The sequence below is a fragment of the Strongyloides ratti genome (assembly GCF_001040885.1).
Source record: "Strongyloides ratti genome assembly S_ratti_ED321, chromosome : X".
In the NCBI taxonomy this organism is placed as follows: domain Eukaryota; kingdom Metazoa; phylum Nematoda; class Chromadorea; order Rhabditida; family Strongyloididae; genus Strongyloides; species Strongyloides ratti.
In genome coordinates, this window is record NC_037309.1 from 3973924 (window position 1) to 3999060 (window position 25137).

Below are 25137 nucleotides of genomic sequence, written 5' to 3' on the forward strand. Positions count from 1 at the left end.
CATTACTCATAAATTAATCTTTCTTTAAATATTTTTTTTATAAATATAAGATTCTTTTATGATGTCAGAAAGGATGAAATATTAATTTCAATGATGACATTATTTATCATTTTTATAAGGCTATTTTATATACATATATTATAATAGATATTTAAGTATTTATATTATATATTTACAATATATAATATACTAAAAAAAGCTTCAAACTCTTTTTATATTAAAAAAAAGTTTTTATAAATTTCAATGATATGTGGTTATTGTAAGAAGTTTAATATTAAAAAAAAAATTTATAATTGGATCAGGTTACCTATTTTTATTGTCTACTTTTTTTTCAATGGCATCAAAAAGAGGTATCCTGTTAAAAATGAAGAGTAAATCATTTTTATAAAACAAATAATAATATTATTAAAAATTGGTATTTTAAATATAAATATTAATTATATAAAATGATATTATGATTATTTACAAAAATTTTTATATAATTTATTTTATCATTATTTGTATGGATATATAATAATTAATCTTTTGATCTTTGCATAAAATAACAAATATTAATTTATTATCATTCAAATACATTTTTCTTTTTAAATCACCTTCCAATTAAAATAACCACACATAATATCTAAAACTTTATGACAACTGTCTCACTTTTCAGGTAACGTTACATTACAATTACATTTACATCAACCACAAAAGGCGGTTGTTCTTGATTATGACATTCCTTTATAGGTTGAACCAACTGAACTTGTCTTTATATATATATATTATTTATGGCAACAATCTTTTCATTTAATATATTATATATTGGGTGGAGTACTTTGATATATATTATCTTACATTTTTATTATAATTATTTCAAAACTAAAAATTTTTCTTTTATTTTACTGCTTATCTTTTCTCATTACTATTCTTTTATAATTTAAAAATTTCCATATTTTTAACCTTCTAACCTTTATAAATTTTTTAATTTTAATCATTATAATTAATATATATATATATATATGCATCATTTTCTATTTCGGTCATCTATTTTTATCAAATCATTAAAAATATATTTTGTTTGATAATTTTATATGCCATTAATTTTTTAATATATAAAATAATATTATTTTTATTCTTAGTATATAAATATCATATATTTAATAAAAAAAGATGCAAAAGATGGTTCATCCTGCTGTATTACCTGGTATTGACATATCAAACGTACCAGAAGCAACATCTGCTAAAGTTCAAAATGATGGAAATATTGTTGCTTCTGTAACATTAATAAAAATATCAAAAAATCAAGGATATCTTGTTATAAATTATTTAGATGAAAATCTTAATAATAAACTTGTTACTTTAAAAGATCCTTCAATGCCTCTTGAAATTGGTGGTGATAATACTTTTGAATTAGGTGATGTTGTTAAAAATCCTATTGACAAGAGAAGTCTTAGAATATATATACAAGTTCATCATCATCATCCTGAACAATATTTAACTCAACATTTAGTTAATCAACTTGAAGAAGCTGTTCTTGGTGCTTTTAATTTAGAATTAAAAAAAAATGTTACAATTGATTTGTATGATTCTGTTGCTGATAGTGTATTACGTGATTATGCTGGTTTCATTGTTGGTGAAAAATTTTTAATGGAAGAGGTTACCTTTGATAGTGGAAAGACTAAATCAATTCTTAGAAATAATATTCAAGGTTAGTTTTTAATATTTTATATTCTTTATAATTATATAAAATTCATTAAATTGAACTAATATAATATATATATAAAGGACTCTTTATTTAAGTATCTTTTTATCCATAAAATAACCTACGACCTTTATTATACATTTATTAAAGGATAAATTACTTTTATTAGTTTTTAGTTAATATTCTATTAATAATACATATTCTTAATATCTTTTTTTTTATAATTAATTTTATGATTAAGCTATAATAATAATATATAATTGATCTTTAAAGATTTATAATTTTTATATATAACAAAAAAAATTAATTTTTTTTATAGTATAAAAATTTATTAAAAAATTATTTATATATCATGCTAAATTAAGTAATATTAAAATTATATAAATTATTAAAATTATAATATTTAACAGTTAACCTTTTACCTATGACATCTTTTTTTTTAATTAAAGATTAATTTTAATGATTTAGTGACACAATTTAGTAACACACATATATTAGATATATGAATATTTTACAGATAATGGATATAGTAGATTTATTATAGAGGATAAACATAAAAAAAAGTCACAGTACAATAGGGATAATAAAGATATCATGAATTAAGGTCAAATATAATTTTAGCTAAAAAAAGTAGATTAATTATAATTTTACTTTTTTTAATATCAAAAAAATTAATAATAATGAATCTTTACATTTCTTTTATTTATAGGAATTAATTCTGAAACAACAACTGAAAATGATCTTGATAGTATCATTGATTTTGATGATACATTATCAAATTTTAGTAGAAGTGATTTTGTAAAATACCTTTTTAAAGAAGGTAAAATGTTTCATTTCAAAGAAAATGAAGAAGTCCAAGGATATATAGTTGGAAAAGGTGAACAGATTTATGGAATTTATGCTCAAAAACCAATTATTGCAGAAGCATTGTTAGCAAAGTACATTTCAATGGTACCATGTAGAAATGTTATTATTAAATGTAAAATTGGTACATGGGAAGGATTATCAAGTGCTATTGTTAAAAGAAGAAGTATTCATAGAATGCATACAAGATCCTGCCCAACTCACATTAAATGGGATAAAATTTTTGGTGTAAATGTAGGAATGAATCTTTTTTAACTTACCATAACAAAATGAAACATTTATTCAATAATATTTTTTTTTCTTTTGGTAATATCAACTCTCAAAAAAGTTTATAACAATTGTTTTAAGGAAAAATATGAAAAACAAATTAAATAATTATTATAAAAAAGTCTTTCTTCCAAAATTACCAAAAAAAAAAAAAACCTTTACATCTCAATTTTTCTCACATAATATTATAAAAAAATTTACAAAAATTTGTTTTTAAAAACAAATTCAGATGTCTTTGTGTTTGTGCCTAACCAATAAATATATCACAAAAAAAAGTTAAATAGTAGAAATATTGTATTTAAAAGGCAAGATTACTTTTTTATCTCCAAAATGATATGGTAAATTTTTTTTTTATAACAAATAATTAATAATAATATAAATAAATAAAGATTATTTTAATTTTTCCTTATTTTTCTTTTTTTTATTTATATAAAATACAAATAATATATTTTATTTTTTTATTTGTTTATTTAATAATATATTAATGAATACAAAAAAGTTTGTTATTTTTTTATATAAAAATTTAATACTACATTTATAAAATTTTTTATTCTATATTTATAAAAATTTTCTTTGTAAATTTATTTTTCATTCATCTAAGTACCATGTTTTATTTTATAGTAAATGGTAATAAAGAATATATTATAATGAAGGTTATACCATTGGAAGGATTAAAAAAAAACAAACATATATAATGTGGCGTAAACTTTTTATGAGAAAATATCTTTAATATTTTGTTGAATTACAATATATATATATATATATATATATTAAATTTGTTTACTTTTTTGATCATGATTATATGATAGTTTTATAGTTTAAAATCTCCAAAATATATTATTATAATTATTATATTTATCAAAAATCTTTTTTACTAACATTTGAATTAATATTAATTAAACATATAAAATACATATTATTTTAACTCTAATTATCATTTACATCAATAAATTTGATATGAAACACTTTTTAAACTTCATTATAATTTTATTCATAGAAACGTTATCCTTTTTCTTTAATTTTCTTTTCTACTTTTGCTACTCATCATCATTATATTCATTTTTCTGTAAACTTTTGTCTGTAAAATAAATGAGACATAATTAATATATATCCTATTTATAATATACCATTACTATAAAGGTAAAAACCTTTATTTCTATATGATTGGTTTTGGTAAACTCTTTAGGTGATAATGATAAACTAACTATAATTATAAATTTATATATATTGTCTTTTTTTTTTACCTCCCTCTTTCTACATATATTAATAATAATTTTCTCTCTCTCTCTTTATATTTTTAAACTTATTATTATTATTAATGATAATCGTAACTTATCATTATCTTTTTATTTTCAGGAAAAAGAAAAGAAGGTGAAAAAATTTTTTTAATTATTAATAGGAAGATAAACTTTTATCTAACTATTATCTTTTTTTTTTTTTGAAGAAAAAATTTTATATATATTTTAATATTATCATGATAAAAGTAAAAGTAATTATATTAACTGTTTTATTATTTTTAACATATAAAATTAATTGTTTGGGATGTTTTCGTTCAAGTAATCATATTGATACATTTCCAATACATGATCGTTTTTGTAAATTTAACACACCTTATTGTGTTAAAGTCACTGAAGGCGATTATTCTTATAGAAATTGCGATGATTTAAATGTTTGTGTTGTAAGTTATTTGTTAAATATATATACATATAAATCTCATTTATTATTTTTTTTTTTTATAAAAAAATTATTTATAATAATATTTTAGTCTTTGGGAAATCGTTGTGTCTCCGGAGTCAGTTATGGTGGTAAATATGGAGAACTTTGTTGTTGTTCAGGAGATCATTGCAATTCATCAACAAAAATAATTTCCATAACTAACAATAAATATTGCATGTTATTTCCTTTATTAAATTTATTTTTGATTGTGTTAGTTAATTATAATTTTTAATTTATATATATAAATTTAAAAAGGAATTTTTTTTTTTCAGTATATTTTTATTCATGTATAGTAAAAATTATACATAAATATTTTAAATATAATAAAAAAAAAAGGTTTCTTAAGACAAATATTGCATGTATTTCTCAAAAGTTTTATAAGGTTTTATTATTTATTAAAATGAATTTTTTTTTTTACCAGTAATGTTAAATATATTTTAATCAGTGTTAATTATCACAATATACTACTATAATATTTATATATATATATACATATATATCTACTTTTCGAGAATATAAAATTTTATTTAAATATGGTCTTCATTTATGTAACTTCGTTTAAATATTAATATATATTAGTTAACAATATTATTATAGCTAATTATTACTTAATATTTTATGTGAATATTAATTTGAAAATCATTGCAACATTATAATTACAAATAATAATATTTAGAATAGGTAAGTAAAAAATTATTAAAATTTGATATGTTAGTTAATATTAATTAAAATAATAATAGATGAATAATTATATATTTATAAATATATTATCATTGCAATTGCTTAATAATCAAATGCCAGGTTTATAATATATTTTAAATAAAATTATATTAATATATATTAAAAAAAAATTATTTTTTTTCTATAAATACCATATTTATTATTTAATAATTCTTTATTTAAAAAGTAATTTTAATAAATTAATTATATTTTATTATAGGTAGATAGGCAAAATAAAAACTTACTTAAAATTAAAAAATAACATGCAGTTTATTTATGTTATTTATATAATAAATTTTTTTATAATAATTACTTTTTCTATTGAGTGTTATTTTGGTAGAGGTACAAATACTCAAATACCAATTGATAATCAAATTTGTGATACTGCTGGTGTTGGTATTTCTTATTGTATGAGAATGGCTGCAGGAAATGATATTATTCGTGGTTGTGATACACAAAATCTTTGTAAAGTAAGTTATTTTATTGTCCTTCTTTTTGTTTAATAATAATAATTAGAAATTAACATTATTTATATAATGATATTATAATGTATACACATATATATATATATAAATATTAAATATATTATTTTTTTTTTTATAGAATATTGGTGTTGGATGTAGAGATAATACAGTTTATTCTTATTATACAGGAGAATTATGCTGTTGTAGTAGCAATAAATGCAACCATTCTTCAACAATATTTTCTTTCAAATCAAGATATCTAATAACACTCTTTTTTGTGTTGTCAATTGTTCTCTTTTTAAAATATTTATGATACTTTTCCCACCTTTATCAGACAACAAAGAAAATAATTATTGTTGGTTATTAAGAAAGTAATGGAAAACAACTTTAATTTAAAAACTATAAAAATTTTTTTTATATGGTATATTAATACCTAATTTTTTTTTTCAATTAATAATACTAATTTTTTATTTAAATTTTATAAAAAATGATCCCAAAGTAATAAAATGTTTTTTGTTTTTATAATTAATGATTTATCAATAAAAAATTTATCATTATTTGTCATAATATTTATTACATTTATAGTGATATACAATTTATTAACTATTAAATAGAATTGTAAATTAGTTTTCTAATTTAATATTTTTATTATATAACAATTAAACTTTTTTTATTTTTAAATTTTATATTTATAAAATATTTAAGTATAATTTATTTTATAAAGATTGAATAAAGTATATATATAATTATAATAAATTTAATAATTACTTTTAAATTATTAATTAATATCTTTAAAAAATAATTTTATATGTGAAAGTTATTATTTATATTTTGAATAATATAAATATAAGAATGAAATACTTATACAATTTTTTTTTTCTGAAAAATTTTTATGATTCTTTATAATATAGGTATAAATACATTTTCTTGTTTTATTAATAAAAAAAAATCATATTTAAAGTGTTTTGTATACATTGCCAAACTTGTACATATATATATACATATTACATTTATAATAAAATAAATGTAAACATTATGTAAATTATTCATCTTTTTTAAGATAAAAAAATAAAATGAATTATACATACATTTACTAACATTTAATAATATAATATTTTTATTAAAGTTAAATAAAGAACTTAATCATTCTTTTAAAACTATTTTTATTCTATTTTTTTTTGTAGTTCTTCAAACTATTGTATATATAATGTTTTAAGAAATATAAAAAAGCATGTCTTTTTTTATTAATTTAAAAATTTCTTTGTTCTTGAAAAAATTTTCACATTACAATTATGTATATATCTCTTTCTTTATATATATTTTTAATAAATAAATAAAGAAAGAATTAACCAAACATGAATAATTTTATAAATTTTTCTAGACATTTCTAATATTCATTTTATTTCTTCTGATTTAATATCAATTTTTAAATAATATGTAAATTTTATATTTATATTGCTTTATAAAATATATATATATATATATTGTTTTTAAATTATTACTTCTTTTGGATTAATAAAAAAAAAAACATATGTCAAGTAATATCTTCTATCTATTGAAAATGTAAAAGTCTTGATTTTTTTTTGTATGTAAATGGTTTGATGAGAATAATTGCCATCAACAGCTGCTATAATTGGATTTAAAGTACATATCATTATTACATAGATATGTATTATTAGTTTATATGTATAATGACATTTCATAAAGATTTTTTTCTTTTTTTTTTCATTTATCTGTTTATATTATATTTTTAATTAAAGATTTATTGTATGTTTTTTAATATTTAATAGTTAATCATACACTATATTTTTATATTTTTATAAAAAAAAAATTTTTTTATCAATCAAATATTTTTTTTTATATGTATATGAATGTTTTTCAAGAATGTTCTTGTTTGTCATTAATATAATGATTAAATTCCTGTTTTTGATAATATATGTATAAATTTATTTTTATTAAGAGTACTATAGAAAGAAAAAAAAACTTTTTTGCTTTATTATATTCTAAATGTTTTATAAGTTAAATCCTTTTTGAAAACATATATATGTGTCTTTAAGTATTAAAATATAAACATTTTCAATTTAGTTAGTAAATTTTTGTTACAATTTTAATATTTGTTAAAAAAAAAATTTAATACATATTAATAATTTCTTGTAATATATATTTATAACTATTTTTTAATAATATACTTAAGCAGGTGTTTTTTTTAAATTAATAACTTATTTAATAGAAAACACTTAATATAAAGTAAAGTAATGGTCAAAATTATGGTTAGTTATCTTTTTTTGTCTACCATTGACATCTGCTGTTTAAGAAGAATATATGTTATCAAAATGTAAAATGTTAGACCTTTTACCAGATGGGAATATATCCCTATATTATATAGAATATATTTTAACAATGCCATTTTTATATATCTTTTTATATTTATACAATATATATATATATTTTTTTACAATATTTTACATTACATATTTAAATAAGTGTTAACTCTATTATTACTCTTACATAATTAGTATTTTTTTATTTGTATGTTTAAATTATTATAATGTATATTTTGAAAAAAAATATAAATTATTATATTTATATAATATTTTTAAAAAGGAAAATATAGTAATATATACTTTGTATTTTTAAAAAATTTATATTATACCTTATTAGAAGTCCAACAATTATATTAATTTAGAATAATTATTTTTAAATATGTATATTAATATATCACTTTTTCTATATACTTTAAAAATAGTAGAGAAAAAAATTATTTTATTAAAAACCTTATGATAAATTATAAATAAAGACATAAAATAATGATAAAATATTTTATAATTACTTTTCTATAAATAAATATATAAAAAAATAGAATTTAAAAAAACTTTTATTAAAAATATAAATTTAAACTTTATAATAAAAAAAGTATATTTATGTGATCTTTTTTTGTTCGTTACACAAATAAATACATTAATTGAAAGTAAATTTATATTGTTTTTTAAATGTTAATATTATATAATTTTATTTAATTAGAAATATATATTTTAATAAATTATTATATAAATTTATTTTTTTATTTATTAGTATATATTACTCAGAATACTAAAAAAAAATTTTTCTTTTTATAGATTTTTTTTTTATATTTTCTTAAAACTAGTTATTATGAATGGTTTTGATGATTTCCATTATTTCTCTAACAGTAATAATCGTCGTATGTATGAAGGAAGAATTAATTTTTCTATGATTGATACATATAATAGAAGACGACTTCTTGAAGCTATTGTTCATTACAGTACTAAACGTTTTAATGAAAGAATATGTTATGATCCTGCTTTTCCATCAAAGCTTTTATTACATCTTGGATTAACTGCTGATCAACTTTTGACATTTTTTAATGAAGAAGTTGTTGTGATGTTTGAAAGATTTATTGTTGCTGGAAGATTGTCTAGAAAAGAAATACCTTTACCTCCTGAAGCTTTAGGAATAGTTGAAAATAAAAATTTATGTCTTTTTACAAATCGGGCTAGAATAGAAAGTATTGTTTTTGCTATTGCTAAGAATACACTAATGAATTCTGAAGCTGATCTTGTACCATTACAACATCTTAATACAGTTTTTAAAGCTTTATCAATAAAATCATCTATTTTAGAAACTAAATTAGGAAAAGCTGAAAAACAGTATTGTCAATTATATCATTCTATTAAAGATAAATATTCATTATTACTTAAGCAAATGAATGATATACCATATATTAATAGCAATGAAATGGTCGTAAATAATAGTAATAATAATATTCCGCAACAAAATTTTTTAAATATACCACCGGGGCATGAATTTAATAATAAATTAAAATATCCCGACCAAGAATCACTTTTTTTACCAACAATTGCTGAAGATAATATAAATGGTTTTACCATGCATCTTCTTCTTCAAGTATTTAAATGGAAACCATCTAAAGAAAATTTTATAGTTGATAATAATGGAATAAAAATTGATTATCCACCAATAATAAAACATATAAAATCTCAATATGGAAATATTCATCGATTCTATAATGCTGCTTATAGTGACGAAGCTGCTGCAATAAAATATATGTCCCAAATTGACTTTGATTGGAACCATCCAAACAATGAGGTAAGATTTTAATTTTTATTTTATATAAATATAAAATATATATAAAAATTTCATTTTTAAAATAATAATTTAAACTTTCTTATGTATTTGAGATAAAAATGGTTATTAAAAAAAAGATATATATTTTTTTTATATTCAAATATATATTTTTAACAAATTGTACACATTATTTGTTTTTTTAACCAATTATATAAATTTATATACAACTGTTATCCTAAACAATTAAAATTTTTACCCTTTTATTTATATATAAACATGAAGAACTCCATTTTTGTTATATAGTTTAATTATTGATGACAAAATGAATTTCTCTTCTTTTTTTTTTAAATTAAATTTTATTTAAAAAAAATTTAATGAATAAATTTTAATAAAAGAATTGATACCTAATAAATAGTATAATTAAATAAGTCTTTTTAAATTGATAGTAGTTTGTAGTATATATATAAAGTAAATATATTAGATGGAATAAAATAATACACTATTTCATTATTTTGTCTTTTTTTTTTAAAAATAAATATATTCTCATAATAATTATTTTTTTTATACCTAATTAATATATATAAGTATATACCTATAAGATTTTTAATAAATTTTAAAATAGATATAATTGTGTGTCTTTATAATTTCATAGTTATTCATTACTGATATATCACACACAAATTTTTAATCTATCTATTATAAGCTTAATAGTGATATATTTAAAAAAATGAATGTAAATATATATTATTAAGTATTTTAAATGATTATAAATATTAATAATTTTATTAAGGAATATTTTTTAATATATATATATATAATTTTTGTTATAATTCAAATTATATATAAAAGATATATACTCATTTGCCATTTTATTGAATTTAAAAATTAATATGATGATAATAATAATAAAAATAATTATAATAATACTTTTGATTAGATATGTAAGTGATGTATAAATATATATATATATATTTAAGCTTGTTGATTAAAAGTATAACACAATCGAATAGAGATATTTTTTCAATAACTGTTGTTTAGTGTTATTACCCTTTTCTTCATCCTGTAGATACATATGAAGTTTTTTTTTTGTTAAAAAAATGTTATTTAAAAAAAGTTACTCTCTCTGTATAATTTTAAAATATTTTATTGGAAGATCCATTTGTTTCACACAAGGCATATAGAATGTTTGTGTTGGGAGGATAATGTAAATAGGAGGAAAATACATATATAGAATTTAAAATTTTAAAAATATCATTCGCCTTTTTGATACACAACTACAATTATTTATTAATATTTTATATTATACTCCATTCTTTATTTTTATTGTCTTTTTTATATTTACATCCATTCTTATACTATTAAAAAAAGAAAAAGGATACTTTTTCACATTTATCTATTATCTTTCATATAAATTAAATATTATATTATATATTTTAAAAAGACGCTTTTTATTATTATATATAGATAAAAACAATATAATAATACCATCATCAATTCTTTTATTTTAGTAATAGATCTTTTTTATTTGATCATATAAAATGAAATGTTAAAATCAAATATAATTAAATGCCATAGATACATTAAATACTTTAAAACTTAATAATACACATTAAATATATTTATTTTTGAAAGTTTTTACTATTTGGCATTGACATATTCCATTATAAACCATACTTCAATTCATTTAATCTTCTTCTTCTTCTTCTAAATAATGATCAATGGTTATTTATAATGAAGCTCTAAATTGCTTACCAACCTAAAAATTTAAATACCTATCTATTTTATTTATTATAAAATATTATTATATATTTACTTTCTTTAAAAATATTCTCCAAAATTGTTATGAAAAAAAAAACATTTTTTGATTATAAACATTCATCTTCTATTCTTTTTTACCCTAACATTTAACTTCCCTATTGCAAAATATGTATAATAACTTTATTTAACATATTTTTTTAAATAACTATTTAACAATAATATAAAATTTTTAAAAAAAATTTATTTTTAATATAAAATAAATTTAAAAAAAAATAAAAATTTATTAATTTTTCCTATTTTTTTTTTACATATTTTTTTATGATAAAATTTAAATTTTTGTTTATCATAAGATGGTTATTATATAAAAATGTATAAATATCATATGCACATATATATATTCAATATTTATATACATATATTTATATATGTTTTCATTGATATTTTGTTGGTTTAGAGCCTCAATATAATATATTGATCATTTAAATTAAAAATAATTATTAAAAAAATTTATATAAATATATATATGAATATATTTTTTTTTGTATATTATAGAGATACATTAGATCTAAATTAGCTATTGTTGATCAAAGCGCCATTATAAATTATATATGGGCTGCTTCAGCAGTAGCTGGTTTGGCAAATGTTCAACTAAAGAAAGGAATAAAAGTGTTTTGGCAATTTAAAATTTTTGGAAAAAGAGATTGTACTTCAATTATGTTTGGTATTGCTTCAGAGAATTCATATATTTGGAATTATGATGATATTACTGATTTAATAGGAATTGATCATTTATCATGGGGAATAAATCATAAAGGTTATGCTATACATAATGGTATTAAAAAAGGAGTAACAAAATCTTTTCCACGAAATTGGATTGGTGAACATGTTGGATTATTATTTAATGGATTTGGTAAATATGGAACATTAACATATTTTCTTCGTGGACAAAATATGGGAGTAATATTTGATAATATACCATTAAATACAACTTATTATCCGGCAATTTCAAGGTTAGTAATTTTTTTTTTCTAACATTTATTTGATTTTTGATTAAATAATATATGTATATATATTTTAGTACTGGACAATTTACCGAATTTAAGGTAAACAAATGTTTACAATCACATAGTGCTGTTCCCGAATTAAAAAAAATAGTGCGTGTTAAGATTCTTGATTTTATTTGCACTCCTGCTAATATTGACCGTTTATCAATTACTGAACATGAAAAGTCAAAACTTAAATATATGTGGGATGAAGATGAACTGTTACATGATTACATTAGTGGTCATACACACCATTATCCAAATTTTCGTCAATAATAAATATATATAAAAAAAGGAACAAACAAAAAATAATATATATCAAAAATTGATATTATTTGTTTCAATTACACTACAATCCCAATAATATATTCATATAATATTCTATACTTTAGTTTTCATTGGTCCTACGATCTATATAATCTTTAAAACGTGGGTGAATATAGGTATAACTTTTATACATAATTTAATCTGCCTTTAACAACAGTTGATAACAAAAAAAAAACCTTCTATAAAAATATTCCACTTATCTAATCGCTTAACAAAATAAATCATATTTTAGTTTAAAAAAATTAGTAAAACAGTCACCTGGACAAAATGAAGGTGGAATGCAGAAGGTTTTATAGCTCTTTCACTTATGATCTAAGATTGTTATCTTCAGTTCATTCACTCCACATTTTCCCTACAATGCTTCCGCATTCACTTTCATTAGATCTATACAATAGAAATAATTCCCTATTAATATTGTTTTTTTTTTATAGTTAATATTATCTTTAATTCATTGATAAAAAAAAATTGCAAATTGTGTTTATATTTAACTTAAAAAATTTTACAATTTCCATAAAACAAATATAATATTAATAGTGTTAGGATGTTACTTCAATTGATATGTAACTACTTACTTTTTATCAAAAGAAAAAAAAATTTTTTTTTATATTTGATATATCACTTTATACTATTAATACATTTTAATATGACTGAACTTAACAATAATTTTGACAATTTATATGTCTCTTAAAAATTGAAGCCATTGTACACATTGAAACATATATATATATATGAAAGTTTAGATAACAATTACTTGGTATCACTTATGTCATAAATTTTCATTTGAATTCATTATATATATTATAATGGAATTGTATTATTATTATATTAAAAATAAATACATTTTGCACAAAAATGAAAGAAGTTATTTTACCTTTATCTATTTGTTGTAATTGAATAATTTTTTTTTTTAATATTAATTGTGTTTAAAAAGATACCATATATAAAATATTATTTATAGAAATATTTTATTATTCATTGAATGTAACAATAATAAAATAGTTTTGAAATAAAAATTTATCATAATGTTTTTGTTATGTTTATAAAAGATAAAGAATTGTATATAAAACTTTTAAATATATAATATAATAAAAGTCTTAAAAAAATTGAATTCAGTTCAAAATGTTATAAAAAAGAATCCGGATAATATAAAATATAAAATAATAGTTTCAAATTTGCTATTGTATATTTATACTTAAAAAAGTTAAATAAGATAATAGAAAAAAATGCTTCAAGTCGCGACATCTTATTAATTTTTGTAAATAAATTATCAATATATTTTGTGGACAAGTTTTATTTGTTCTTTATAAAACATTCAACCCACCTTAAATAAAAAAGAGTCAGTATTCAATTTATTTTGCAAAAATTATAAGTATAAAACGAGATTATTTATTTGCAGATTACATAAATACAATTTAAATATTTTTTTTATAAAATAATTATCACTATAGATATATGAAAACTTTTGTTTAAAATATCATGAAATAATAATTTTAACAAGAAGCAATAGATATATAATATAAAGAATTAAAAAAAATTTTAAGACAAGATTAAGAGGAAAGCTTGTTTATTTTGTAAACAACTTCGCATTATAATTATTCTATTGTTGACACTTAAAATATTAACAAATTATTTTACTATTTAAGTCATTGGATTGTTCTACTTTTTACTCATTTTCTAAAAATGATTTATTACAAGAAGGTATTTTTTATTATCTATATTATTATTTCATTGGCATCACCCATAATGGTATGAATATTTCATTTCTTTTTTTTTTTAAAAAACATTTTATAATAAAATTTTTTTTGTAGATGTCTTCATTACGAAATAAAAGACAATGTGGATGCCAACAACCAGTGTCTTGTTCATGTAGTGAACCAAAACAAGCATCATATTTATCTCAAATTCAAATTTCATGTGGTTGTCAGGAAGCATCAATTACAACAACGACTGCAGCTCCAATGTGTAATTGTAATACTCAAAATATTCAATCACCAATATCAAGTTGTGTAAATACTTGTCAAGCTACATGCCAAAATTCATGTTTAAATAGTAATAATGTTCAAAATACAAATGCTTGTGCAACAACATGTCAAAATACGTGCCAAAACACATGTCAACAAAAATTATATTCACCTGCAATACCATCTGTTGAAGAATCTCAACAATATTTAGTTACCATACAAAAATTAGCATGTGAAACAGGTTGCCAAAATGCTTGTGGAGATAATTCTCAATGTTCTCAAAACTGTCAACAAGTATGTAATTGTCAAAGTGATTGTCAATTATCATGTTCAGCATCTTCATCACAATCATTCTCTTCATGTGCTTCTACATGCAAAAATTCTTGTCCAAATATTCAACAAACAAATGCAAATTCAAATTCTTGTCAAAATTCATGTCAAAATCAATGCTATGGTACTTCAAATAACAATTGTATGGCAACATGTAATACACAATGTACATGTCAAGATTCATGTCAAACAGCATGTGAACCACAAACATCTAAAGATAATTGTGAAAAATCATGTGAAAAAACTTGTCAAACAGTTATGCAATATATGGTATCTGTTCAACAGATTCAACAACCTACAACAACTACAACAACTCAGGTACCATATAATTATCAATGTATACCACAATGCCAAAATAATTGTGCAAACTTTTGTAACAATCAATCATATACAACACCAAAACAATGTACATCACAATGTCCAAATGTTTGTCAAAACCAATGTAATTTTAATAGCGGAACAATTTCAACAACTACTTCTCCAATTGTTGTATCATGTCAAACTTCATATACTCAAAAAAATGAATGTTCATGTCCATCAAATTACTCTCCATGTGCCAGCAATACACAATGTTGCAAACGTTAAAACAAAAAACAATTTATATTTATAAAATTTCTTTATCAAAGATGAAAATATATTCTACATCAATATATTTGTAAATATAAAGATTATTAAAAAAAATTCTTTAAAATTTTTTTTATTTTTATGTATATTTGAAAAATAAAATAAAGAATTTATAACACTATTTAAAAAAAAATTAATTATATCGCTTTTATAATATACAATATAAATCCGCTTTATCAATTTTTATTAATATTTTTTTTTTCTCAAATTGCTAAGATTTTTATAATAAAAATTATTTTAAAATTTTTTTATCATAGCAAGATATAAAATATGTAATGTTTATAATTAATATTATAGACTAATATTTTATAGCTAATTATACATTTAAAAGAAAAGAAATTTTTTAATTAGAGATTAAAGAAAATGTCATATAACTAAAGTTTAGAATATTTAAAAATAAAATAATAATTTAATATAATATTTTTATTAAAATGCCCTTAAATGACAAAAGTATATAAAGTTAGAAGATTTCTTTTTTTTATATTATATATTTATTATTTAGTAAAAATACATTTATAGCATTGAAAAGATAAAATATTTTATCTTTTATTTCACAAAATTATTTCTTTATTAATGATACTATTTTACCTCAAAACATTTTTATAAATTTTAATATCAGATTTTTATAACTTTTTAATTATGTTTATTTACCAAAAAAAAAATTTTATTTCAATGAAATTTTTTTATATAATTATAATAAATTTTAAAAATGAAATAATGATAGTATTAAGTTTACTTTATTTTTGATAAGAAATTAAAAATATTTTATTACCAATATATTATAATGAAATAAAAAGTATACTTTTTGCAATATTGTGTAAAAATTTTTTTGCAATTCATTTTTTTTAATTTTTATCAATAATCATTACTTTTCCTGATATAACAATTTTTTCAATAAAAATTATTATTAAAAGAAATAGTATTTAAATATACATTTATATATGTATATAAAAATATTTTATTTAGTACCTATGATACAATAAAAAGCATTAAAATTTAATTTATAAAAGTTAATAAATTGAAATATTTAATTATTTAATAAAAAATGGTACTACTTTTTTTTTATCATTTTTATTATTTAATTTTGTTAATTTAAATATTAATATGAAATCTAAAGTTTAATTTTAATTATACAATTTTTTGTTGCAGATAAATGTCTGATTGTAGAAAACGTTCATTTACTAATAATAATGTATGTGGACAATATGATATGTTACCATCTGAAAAAGAAAATGGTTTTAGAATGTATTTTAATCATAAAAATCATATAAATTTAGAATCAGCTATCAATTTAAAATGTGTTATTAATAGAGGTGGTCAATTAATATATGAATTAGAGTTCCCTGATACTGAATATACATATTGGACAAGTGAAGACGATTTTAAGGTAAGATAAGAGTGATTTCTTTTTTGCTAATGATAATTTTAATAAAAAAAAGGAAATTAATATGACAATTGAAGAATTAATCCCACGTTATAAGAATAAAAAAAAACATACTTTGTCATATATTATAAAAGACAATAATTATAAGAAGTATGCTTTTAGAAATTTTTATGTTTCTTTATTAACAAATATTCATAAATCAAAAAAAGATATGATGCTTGATACATTACCAAGATTAGATGAATATGAATATACATCAAAAAATGTTTATAAGTGTATTGTTGATCGCAATTTAGATAGTCTTAATAAATGTGAATGTGAGAAAAAAATGTTTAATGAAGTACTTAAAGATAAATTTCCAAATATATATAATTGTTCTGATGATTGTTCACTATTTAAAAATAAAACTGAATGTATCAATAATCATCCACCATATTCTCTTTGTGAAAATATGTTTTTTTCAATGAGAAAATATCCAAATATGTATATTTTTCAAACTGAAGATAAAGGTTTTGGAGTAAAATCTAAAGGTTATATTCATAGTGGTAATTTTATTGTTGATTATTGTGGAGAAGTATTTGACAATAAAACAGTTAAAAAAATGTTATCTAATAATGAAAATAAAAAAAAGATGGGAACATATTTTCAAAAATTATCTGATAACAATGTTATCTCTTGTTATAAAATGGGTATTTTAAAAATAATTAAATAATTAATAATATATTTTTAGGTAATATCTCAAGATTTATTAATCATTCTTGTGAACCTAATGCAAAAATTGAAAGATGGATCTCTGGTACTCAATATTTTTTAGGAATCTTTGCTTTGGTAGAAATTAATAATAATGAAGAAATTACAATTAATTATGAATATGAAAGATATAATACTATTGGAGAAAGATGTTTGTGTGGTAAGGTTACTTGTAGTGGAAATATTGGATATTTTTCACCTGAAAGTTTACCTAACATTGATAAAACACAAAATCCAGAAAGATTAATTGATATAGTAAAAAGAAAAATTTCTACTATTACTAATTCTCATAAAATTATTAGTGAACTTCCTTTACCAGAAGTTTCTAAAGAAACAATTCATAATGAACTTTGTATCATTTCTTCAAAACCAGTTGATTAATATTTTGTTATTTAAATTTCTTATAAAATTAACAAATAAATAATTGGTTATTTTCATTAGTGATTTAATTATCAATTTTATACAAAAAAAGAACATTTTTCAAGTGAAATTTGTTTCTAACGTCATTTCTTTATTTTTTATGATAAAAATATTATCAACAGTCATTGTCAGATTTATTTTGAATAAAAAAATCTCCATTATCAACATCCCTGAAAATACCGTTAAAAAAGAATTTTTAAAATTTAATCTACATATAAAAATAATTTTGAAATATTATCTTTATTTAATTTTTTAACATAAACAAAAGCAAAAAAAAATTTAATAATATTTTTAATTACTCTTTATTTACAAATATATTTAAAATATTTTATAATATCATTTACATAAAATTCATTCATTATTTACAAAATAAATATTATACTTTATTGATATTTTAAATTTCAAAGAAACAATAAGTATATTAAATTTTTAATGTAATTTGAGAGATTTCCAAACATGAATTTATTAAAATAATAAATAAAAAATATTATTTTGGTAGTATAAAAATTTGACACATTTTTATGAAAGTATTATGATAATCTATTTATGTTTTTGTTATTTGTTTACCTATTTGTAATACTGTAATTGTTTATTTCATAAAAATAAAAAAAAATATACAAATGTTTAATGTTAAAACATAAATTTATTTTTTTATCAAAAAAAAATTATTGAATAAAAAAAATCAACTTGATTAAAAAAATTATAGGTAATTGATCAAATTATCTATATATCATTTACTCAATAACTTATAAATATTAACTTCAATATTTAATTTTCTTTATGTACAACAAATCTTTTTAAAATAATCAATTGTATTTATATACACAATGAACAATAAAAAATCTTATATTACACTTTTTATTGTAATTTGAAAAATTTTAAGTTTCATTGTACACTATTAAATGTGTTAATTTTTATTCTAAATCTACAAATAATAAAAATTGTTTGTTAAAAAAGGATAAGTGGCCATGATATTTAATATTGAAACATTTTTTGATCTTGTATTATATTAAAATATATTTATAATTTATAGTTTCTTGAAAATTTTATTTTAATATTATAATAATCTTTTATAATTATTTTTTATTAAATTTCTACTACATTAAATTAATAAATATTTCTATTTATTTTAAATAAACTTTTAAGTTTTTAATTTTAATTAATATTATAAAATCCCTCAAATCATTATTTAAAAATAATAATTTTCAAAAAATTGTAAAATAATTTACTATATAGCTTTTTTAAAAATTTTTTTTTCAAATATTAAACCAAATATTTTTAAAGAAATAAAAAAAATAAGCATTATTCATTTTAAAAATAATTTTTTTATAATATTATAATTGTTTCCAATGTGTAACAAACAATCTATCAATTATTTAAATATTGTTTTTTAAAATATTAATGTTTTAATGTGATTTATAAGATTTTAATTACTTTTGTTAAAAAAATGTTCGATCATAAGAGATTGTAAAAAGATAAATGCGGATGAGGACATTCATGTCAATATAATAAAATTTTTCATATGACTTAAAGTAAGATGTTTATTACTATTTTTTTTTATTAATAAAAAAAATAAGTAGCTACTATTAATATTATTAGGTTGGTTATTATCAATGATTATTAGCATAATAAATTATTTAACCAATAATAATTATATTAATAATTTTTTTGGTTAATTATAATTTTTTTAACAATATTTACATTCTCTTTTATGATTAATTAACATTTAATATTAAATGATTTTTTATAAATATATTATTTATAAAAATTAAAGTGTATAAATTTATTAATCAATAGATTTTTTTGATAATTATATTTTATGTTTTAAAAGATATATCAATTTACAACATTAACCTTTTTTTAAGTAAAAAAAAATTATTACAAATGCTGTTAAAATTATATATCTTATTTGTGATGAAACGCAAAGTTTTTTAAATAAATTTTAAATTTTAATTATTTAACTTACATTAAATTAAATAAACTCTTACAATAAATAATTATATGACATATTGAGACTTTTTTGAATTACTGATTTATATTTACATAAGATATGTTTATGAGTAAACAACTTCAAGTTCCTATGTCAAAAACTTTAAAGTGATTAAAAAATATTATGTAATTATATTTTTTTTGTAAATATTAAAAGATAATCAATAAAAACATCTTTAATATTAGTCCCTTGAAAAGAATAATATGATAAACTTTTAAAAATACTATAAATATGATATAAAATATGATATAAAAGTTGAAAAATATGTCATAAAAGTTTATATACATAAATTAAGTATACAAATAAATGATTGGCATTATAATTAAAAAAGAAATAAGATATATACTTTATCTGATAAAGTTTAAATTTATATTCAAGAAATATATAAATTTTATCTTTTAATACCAATAAAAATGTCTTCTTTTGTCTATCTAGACAAAAAAAAACAATTATAAACTATTTATTTTAAATATACGATTAAATCTTTCAAAATATAATAATTAAAAATAATAATATTTTGATTTTTATGAATATAAAATATAAATATGTACTTAACAGTATAATTTGAAAAAAAATATCTCAAATACATGATTAATTTTTTCTTGTTATGTATTTTTATTAGTATTTCTAATAATGTAGTCACGAAGATGTATATGTATACTTTTTTGTATAATGATAAAAAAATACTTTAATAAGAATGATTAAAATGATTGATAAATTCACAATATAATTTTTACATTATTTTTAAATAGTAATAACATTACAAAATGTAAGATTAACTGTTTGTAATATAAAGTTACATATTTCAATTCTATTACCTATGAATTATTCATTTTTTTATATTGATACTACAAAAAAAATATAATGATATTTTAAAATATTAATTAAATCACTTTTTATTTTTAATTACATTGATTTATAACAATAATATTTATACATTTATTATTTAATTTTTTATACATTCAAAGTAATTTTTTTTCACCTTAAAAAAATATATATAAATAAAAAGTTAAAATGTTTTAATTCTATCACGTTAAGATAATTTTAAAACTGATTATTGAATTATTTTAATATAAATTAAAATAAGGAGATTCTTTTTTATTACCACTTAATAGTTTTAACTAACTTTTTTTTATAAAAGATGATATATTTTAAAATATCATAGATATACTAAATATTTACCTATTATTTTATTTTAAATGACCCTTCTATTTGGTATATTTGTATACTTTATAATTTATAAACTTTTACTGTGGACATTATTATATAGTTAAGAAATAAAAAAAATTATGCTTATAATCGGGCCTGGCACGTATATACAAAATATAGTTGATATATTCTTCTTTCAATTTAATTTACTTTTACAAACATTTATTTACATAAAACTTATTTTAAAATAATATCTAAGAATTGGTTGATCTTCATAATGTACAGTTATATAGATGTATTAAAAAAAGAATTGTTACCAAGGTCTATCAAAAATTTTCTCAATATATATATTCTTTTCTATATGATGGCTGATACGTTTTATTTTTTTTTTACATAAGTCGATTTTCTTCCTCACACTAAACTTCTTTAAAAATCATAACTTAGGCGTTAAACTTTTTTATTATTTTATTTTTAATAATGTGTTGTAAATTATTGGTATATTTAATTTAAAATTTAAAGGTATATAAATTTATATATTATTATTTATTTATTTATTATTATATATATATATAATTAATACTAATTAACAAATTATACATTTTTTTAAGATTATTAATTATAATTATTTATAAAAGTATATTAAATTTTTAAAAATTATTAAATTCGGCAAAATGTCGTTAGTCGAAGATTTACTACGACTATGTCAAAAAAATATAACTCCTGAGGAGTATCAGGATTCACTTCTAGAAATGAAATATTCAAAAAAGGTAGATAATTTTTTATTAAGTGCTACTCCAACAATAGCAATAATATCTTTATTTTGTGGTATTTCAATTTCTATGCTTACAATGATGGCTGTTACCAGAAAAAGGCTTTCTAAAAGACATTATGGGTAAATTTATTTATTTTTTAATTAATTAAATAAAACAAAAAAAAATATTATTATAGTTTAATTTTAAATAATTACTGTTGTGATATTATAACATCAATCATAATTATTGGTGTTGGAACATTTTCAAATTTTACCAATACAACATTTACAATTTATGCAATGGCATTTTTTATAATCACATTTTCAGTAACTCATTCATCTCTTTATAATATAATTTATTGTTTTCTTGTTAAAGATACTCAACAACGTTCTTTAACATTCCATAAATCCTGTTCACCAGCAAAAATTAGTATGCTTACATTTTTGCAATGGGGTTTTGCTATTGTCTATTCATTGGCTTTTATTCCATTAATGATAATGTTTTATTCAAAAGAAACATTATTTAAATTATGTTCATTTAATTCATGTCAACTACCACTTTTGTATATTTCAATTGTCGTTATTGGTATCTTTATTATTTCTGTCATTATACTTTATACAATTACTGCATTATCACTAAGACAATCAATCAAAAATGAAGAGTTAGTTTTTAATATTTTTTTTATATAATATTTATGATAAAAAAAAAATTATTTGTATTTTCAGGTCGCGTAATGAGACTCCATTATCAAAAGGATTATTGTTTAGATTTTTAGCTCATGGAAGTAGAATTATATTATATATTTTAACAACAATATTAATACTATCTGGTTGTATAGTTATACTTGTCACACATATTCATATTCATAATTTATCTAAAAATCCTAATGATTGCTCTATTTATGAGGTAATATTTTAATTATTAATATTATTTTTTTTTGTTTTGTAGTTTTTAAAATCAGGGAATACATTACATTCTGTTTGTGGTGGTATTGTTATGTTGTGGTTAGTCAAAATGATATTTGATCCTGTTATTTTATTGACAATAGATTATCAAGATTTACTTCCATGGCTTAATCAATCTGGTCAAATTCAAAGACTTCGAGCTGAATCAATTTATAGTTTAGCACAGGCTGAAGGTTTAGATAGAAAAAAAAGAGTTATACATTGTGCTATTACTAGTATGGAAAAACCTTTCAATGTTTGGGATATGAAAAATTAAAAAATGATACTTTTATTTTTTTTTTTTTAATCTTCAAATTTTTACAATTTTTTTTTAAAAAAAACACATTTGCCATAGCTTTTACGTTAATTAAAAAAAAAGAAATTTGTTTTACTCATAATACTATTGATGAGTTGTCGCGAATATAATAGAAAAAAAAAATCAAATAGAGCTTGGCATTCCATTATAAATAATATCTATACACATTATCAATCTTACATGGCTTATCACTAATAATTTAATAAATATATTTCTTTTAACTTACCAAAAATTTATGAATAAAGCAATCAAAAAAATGAATCTTTTTTTTTTTTAATAAATCGTTGAAAACCATTAACAACATTTGAATATAAAATTTTTTTAAATTACTTTCTTTTATAATTTTTAACTAAGCTATTTTATTTTTAAAATGTTACGGTATATAATGATAATAAAGTTTTTATCATTATCTTATCTTCTAATAACTATATTTTTAAATAGAATGTTAAAAATTTTTTCTCACATATTAAAAATGAAAGAAATTATTATTATTATAATAGTGATATTAAATTTTTATTTATTTATTTTATCAACCCCATAGGGTTAAATAATTAAAAGTAGCCTAATAACAAAAGTTAAATAAATATAAAAATATAAATGTTTTATGAAATTTATCTTTTTTTTTTTTAATTTTTTTTTTTAAATGTTTATCAAATATTGTATATGTTAATTTTGTGAGATATATAGAAAGATAATTGTATATATATATATTAAATATTTGACCATTTAATATTCTTCTAAGTCTTTTTAACTTAAAAATAAAGTTTTAAAATAGTAATCTTCAATGTCGATGGTTAATGTATGATGGAGACATATTATGAAAAGTTTTATCCTTAACATAGATATATCCTAATCTATGTTGACTATTTTAACACCATAACTTTTTCCTCAAAAAGACTTCCTAATTTGTCATGGTGGAATGAAAAATAAAACACATGTCTTTTTGAATGAAAATTTATAAAGTAATAGCGTCAAGCTTTTATTCTAAGATTATCTCTACAAATCAAAAATCTTTCCTCCCTTATCACAATAAACATAAATATAATAAATATATGGCATTTTGTTATCCTTTATTAAGAGGTTTGCCCTCTCAAAATATGAATATATATATATATATAAATATATACATATCTAACATGGTACATTGTCTTCTCCTAATCACAAAAGTAGATATACATTAAAATATTCCTTAATCTTTAAAATAACAAGAAACATTCTATTACTCTATTGTTTTCTTCTCAAATATGTTATATTTATATTTCCTAATTATTCTTTTGAAGATTTTATATACTAAACTTTCTATTGAATATATTTATGTATCTAAATTTTTGGTAAATTTAATATATATAATAAAGTATATAATTTATATTATAATTTAAATAAAAAGTATAAGTTTTGTAATTATATTATATTAAATTTTATTTGATATTCTAAAAATATTTAATATACATTATATATATATATATCATGATCTGTAGTAAATTGTTAATAAAAATAGAAAGGTGCAGCATATTATGTTATTCATCATCCTAAACAAGTGCTTCTATTTATGATATTATAATCGTAATGATAA

The 25137-nt window shown here is 18.3% G+C and overlaps 7 protein-coding genes across 7 annotated transcripts; all 7 read left to right on the forward strand.

Annotated features, from left to right (window-relative positions):
* Nucleotides 1-1161: 1161 nt before the first annotated feature.
* On the forward strand, nucleotides 1162-2803 carry SRAE_X000085200 (Hypothetical protein; the record flags this gene model as incomplete). Its single annotated transcript, XM_024645246.1, has 2 exons — nucleotides 1162-1690; nucleotides 2394-2803. 2 exons carry the CDS (start codon nucleotides 1162-1164, stop codon nucleotides 2801-2803), a joined length of 939 nt encoding a protein of 312 aa, XP_024510724.1.
* A 1486-nt stretch (nucleotides 2804-4289) lies between these two features.
* Nucleotides 4290-4763, forward strand: SRAE_X000085300 (Hypothetical protein; the record flags this gene model as incomplete). Its single annotated transcript, XM_024645247.1, has 2 exons — nucleotides 4290-4493; nucleotides 4581-4763. 2 exons carry the CDS (start codon nucleotides 4290-4292, stop codon nucleotides 4761-4763), a joined length of 387 nt encoding a protein of 128 aa, XP_024510725.1.
* Nucleotides 4764-5514: 751 nt separating this feature from the next.
* SRAE_X000085400 (Hypothetical protein) lies at nucleotides 5515-6028 on the forward strand (the record flags this gene model as incomplete). Its single annotated transcript, XM_024645248.1, has 2 exons — nucleotides 5515-5721; nucleotides 5855-6028. 2 exons carry the CDS (start codon nucleotides 5515-5517, stop codon nucleotides 6026-6028), a joined length of 381 nt encoding a protein of 126 aa, XP_024510726.1.
* Nucleotides 6029-8865: 2837 nt separating this feature from the next.
* On the forward strand, nucleotides 8866-12893 carry SRAE_X000085500 (GH26238p2; the record flags this gene model as incomplete). The annotated part of the gene is made up of 3 exons (XM_024645249.1): nucleotides 8866-9837; nucleotides 12127-12584; nucleotides 12653-12893. 3 exons carry the CDS (start codon nucleotides 8866-8868, stop codon nucleotides 12891-12893), a joined length of 1671 nt encoding a protein of 556 aa, XP_024510727.1.
* A 1731-nt stretch (nucleotides 12894-14624) lies between these two features.
* SRAE_X000085600 (Hypothetical protein) lies at nucleotides 14625-15820 on the forward strand (the record flags this gene model as incomplete). The annotated part of the gene is made up of 2 exons (XM_024645250.1): nucleotides 14625-14690; nucleotides 14753-15820. The coding sequence occupies 2 exons, from the start codon at nucleotides 14625-14627 to the stop codon at nucleotides 15818-15820; spliced, it is 1134 nt and encodes a 377-aa protein (XP_024510728.1).
* A 1192-nt stretch (nucleotides 15821-17012) lies between these two features.
* SRAE_X000085700 (Histone-lysine N-methyltransferase SETD2) lies at nucleotides 17013-18374 on the forward strand (the record flags this gene model as incomplete). The annotated part of the gene is made up of 3 exons (XM_024645253.1): nucleotides 17013-17246; nucleotides 17299-17932; nucleotides 17974-18374. The coding sequence occupies 3 exons, from the start codon at nucleotides 17013-17015 to the stop codon at nucleotides 18372-18374; spliced, it is 1269 nt and encodes a 422-aa protein (XP_024510729.1).
* A 3849-nt stretch (nucleotides 18375-22223) lies between these two features.
* SRAE_X000085800 (Hypothetical protein) lies at nucleotides 22224-23525 on the forward strand (the record flags this gene model as incomplete). The annotated part of the gene is made up of 4 exons (XM_024645254.1): nucleotides 22224-22444; nucleotides 22501-22965; nucleotides 23030-23210; nucleotides 23253-23525. The coding sequence occupies 4 exons, from the start codon at nucleotides 22224-22226 to the stop codon at nucleotides 23523-23525; spliced, it is 1140 nt and encodes a 379-aa protein (XP_024510730.1).
* Between the last annotated feature and the right edge of the window lie 1612 nt (nucleotides 23526-25137).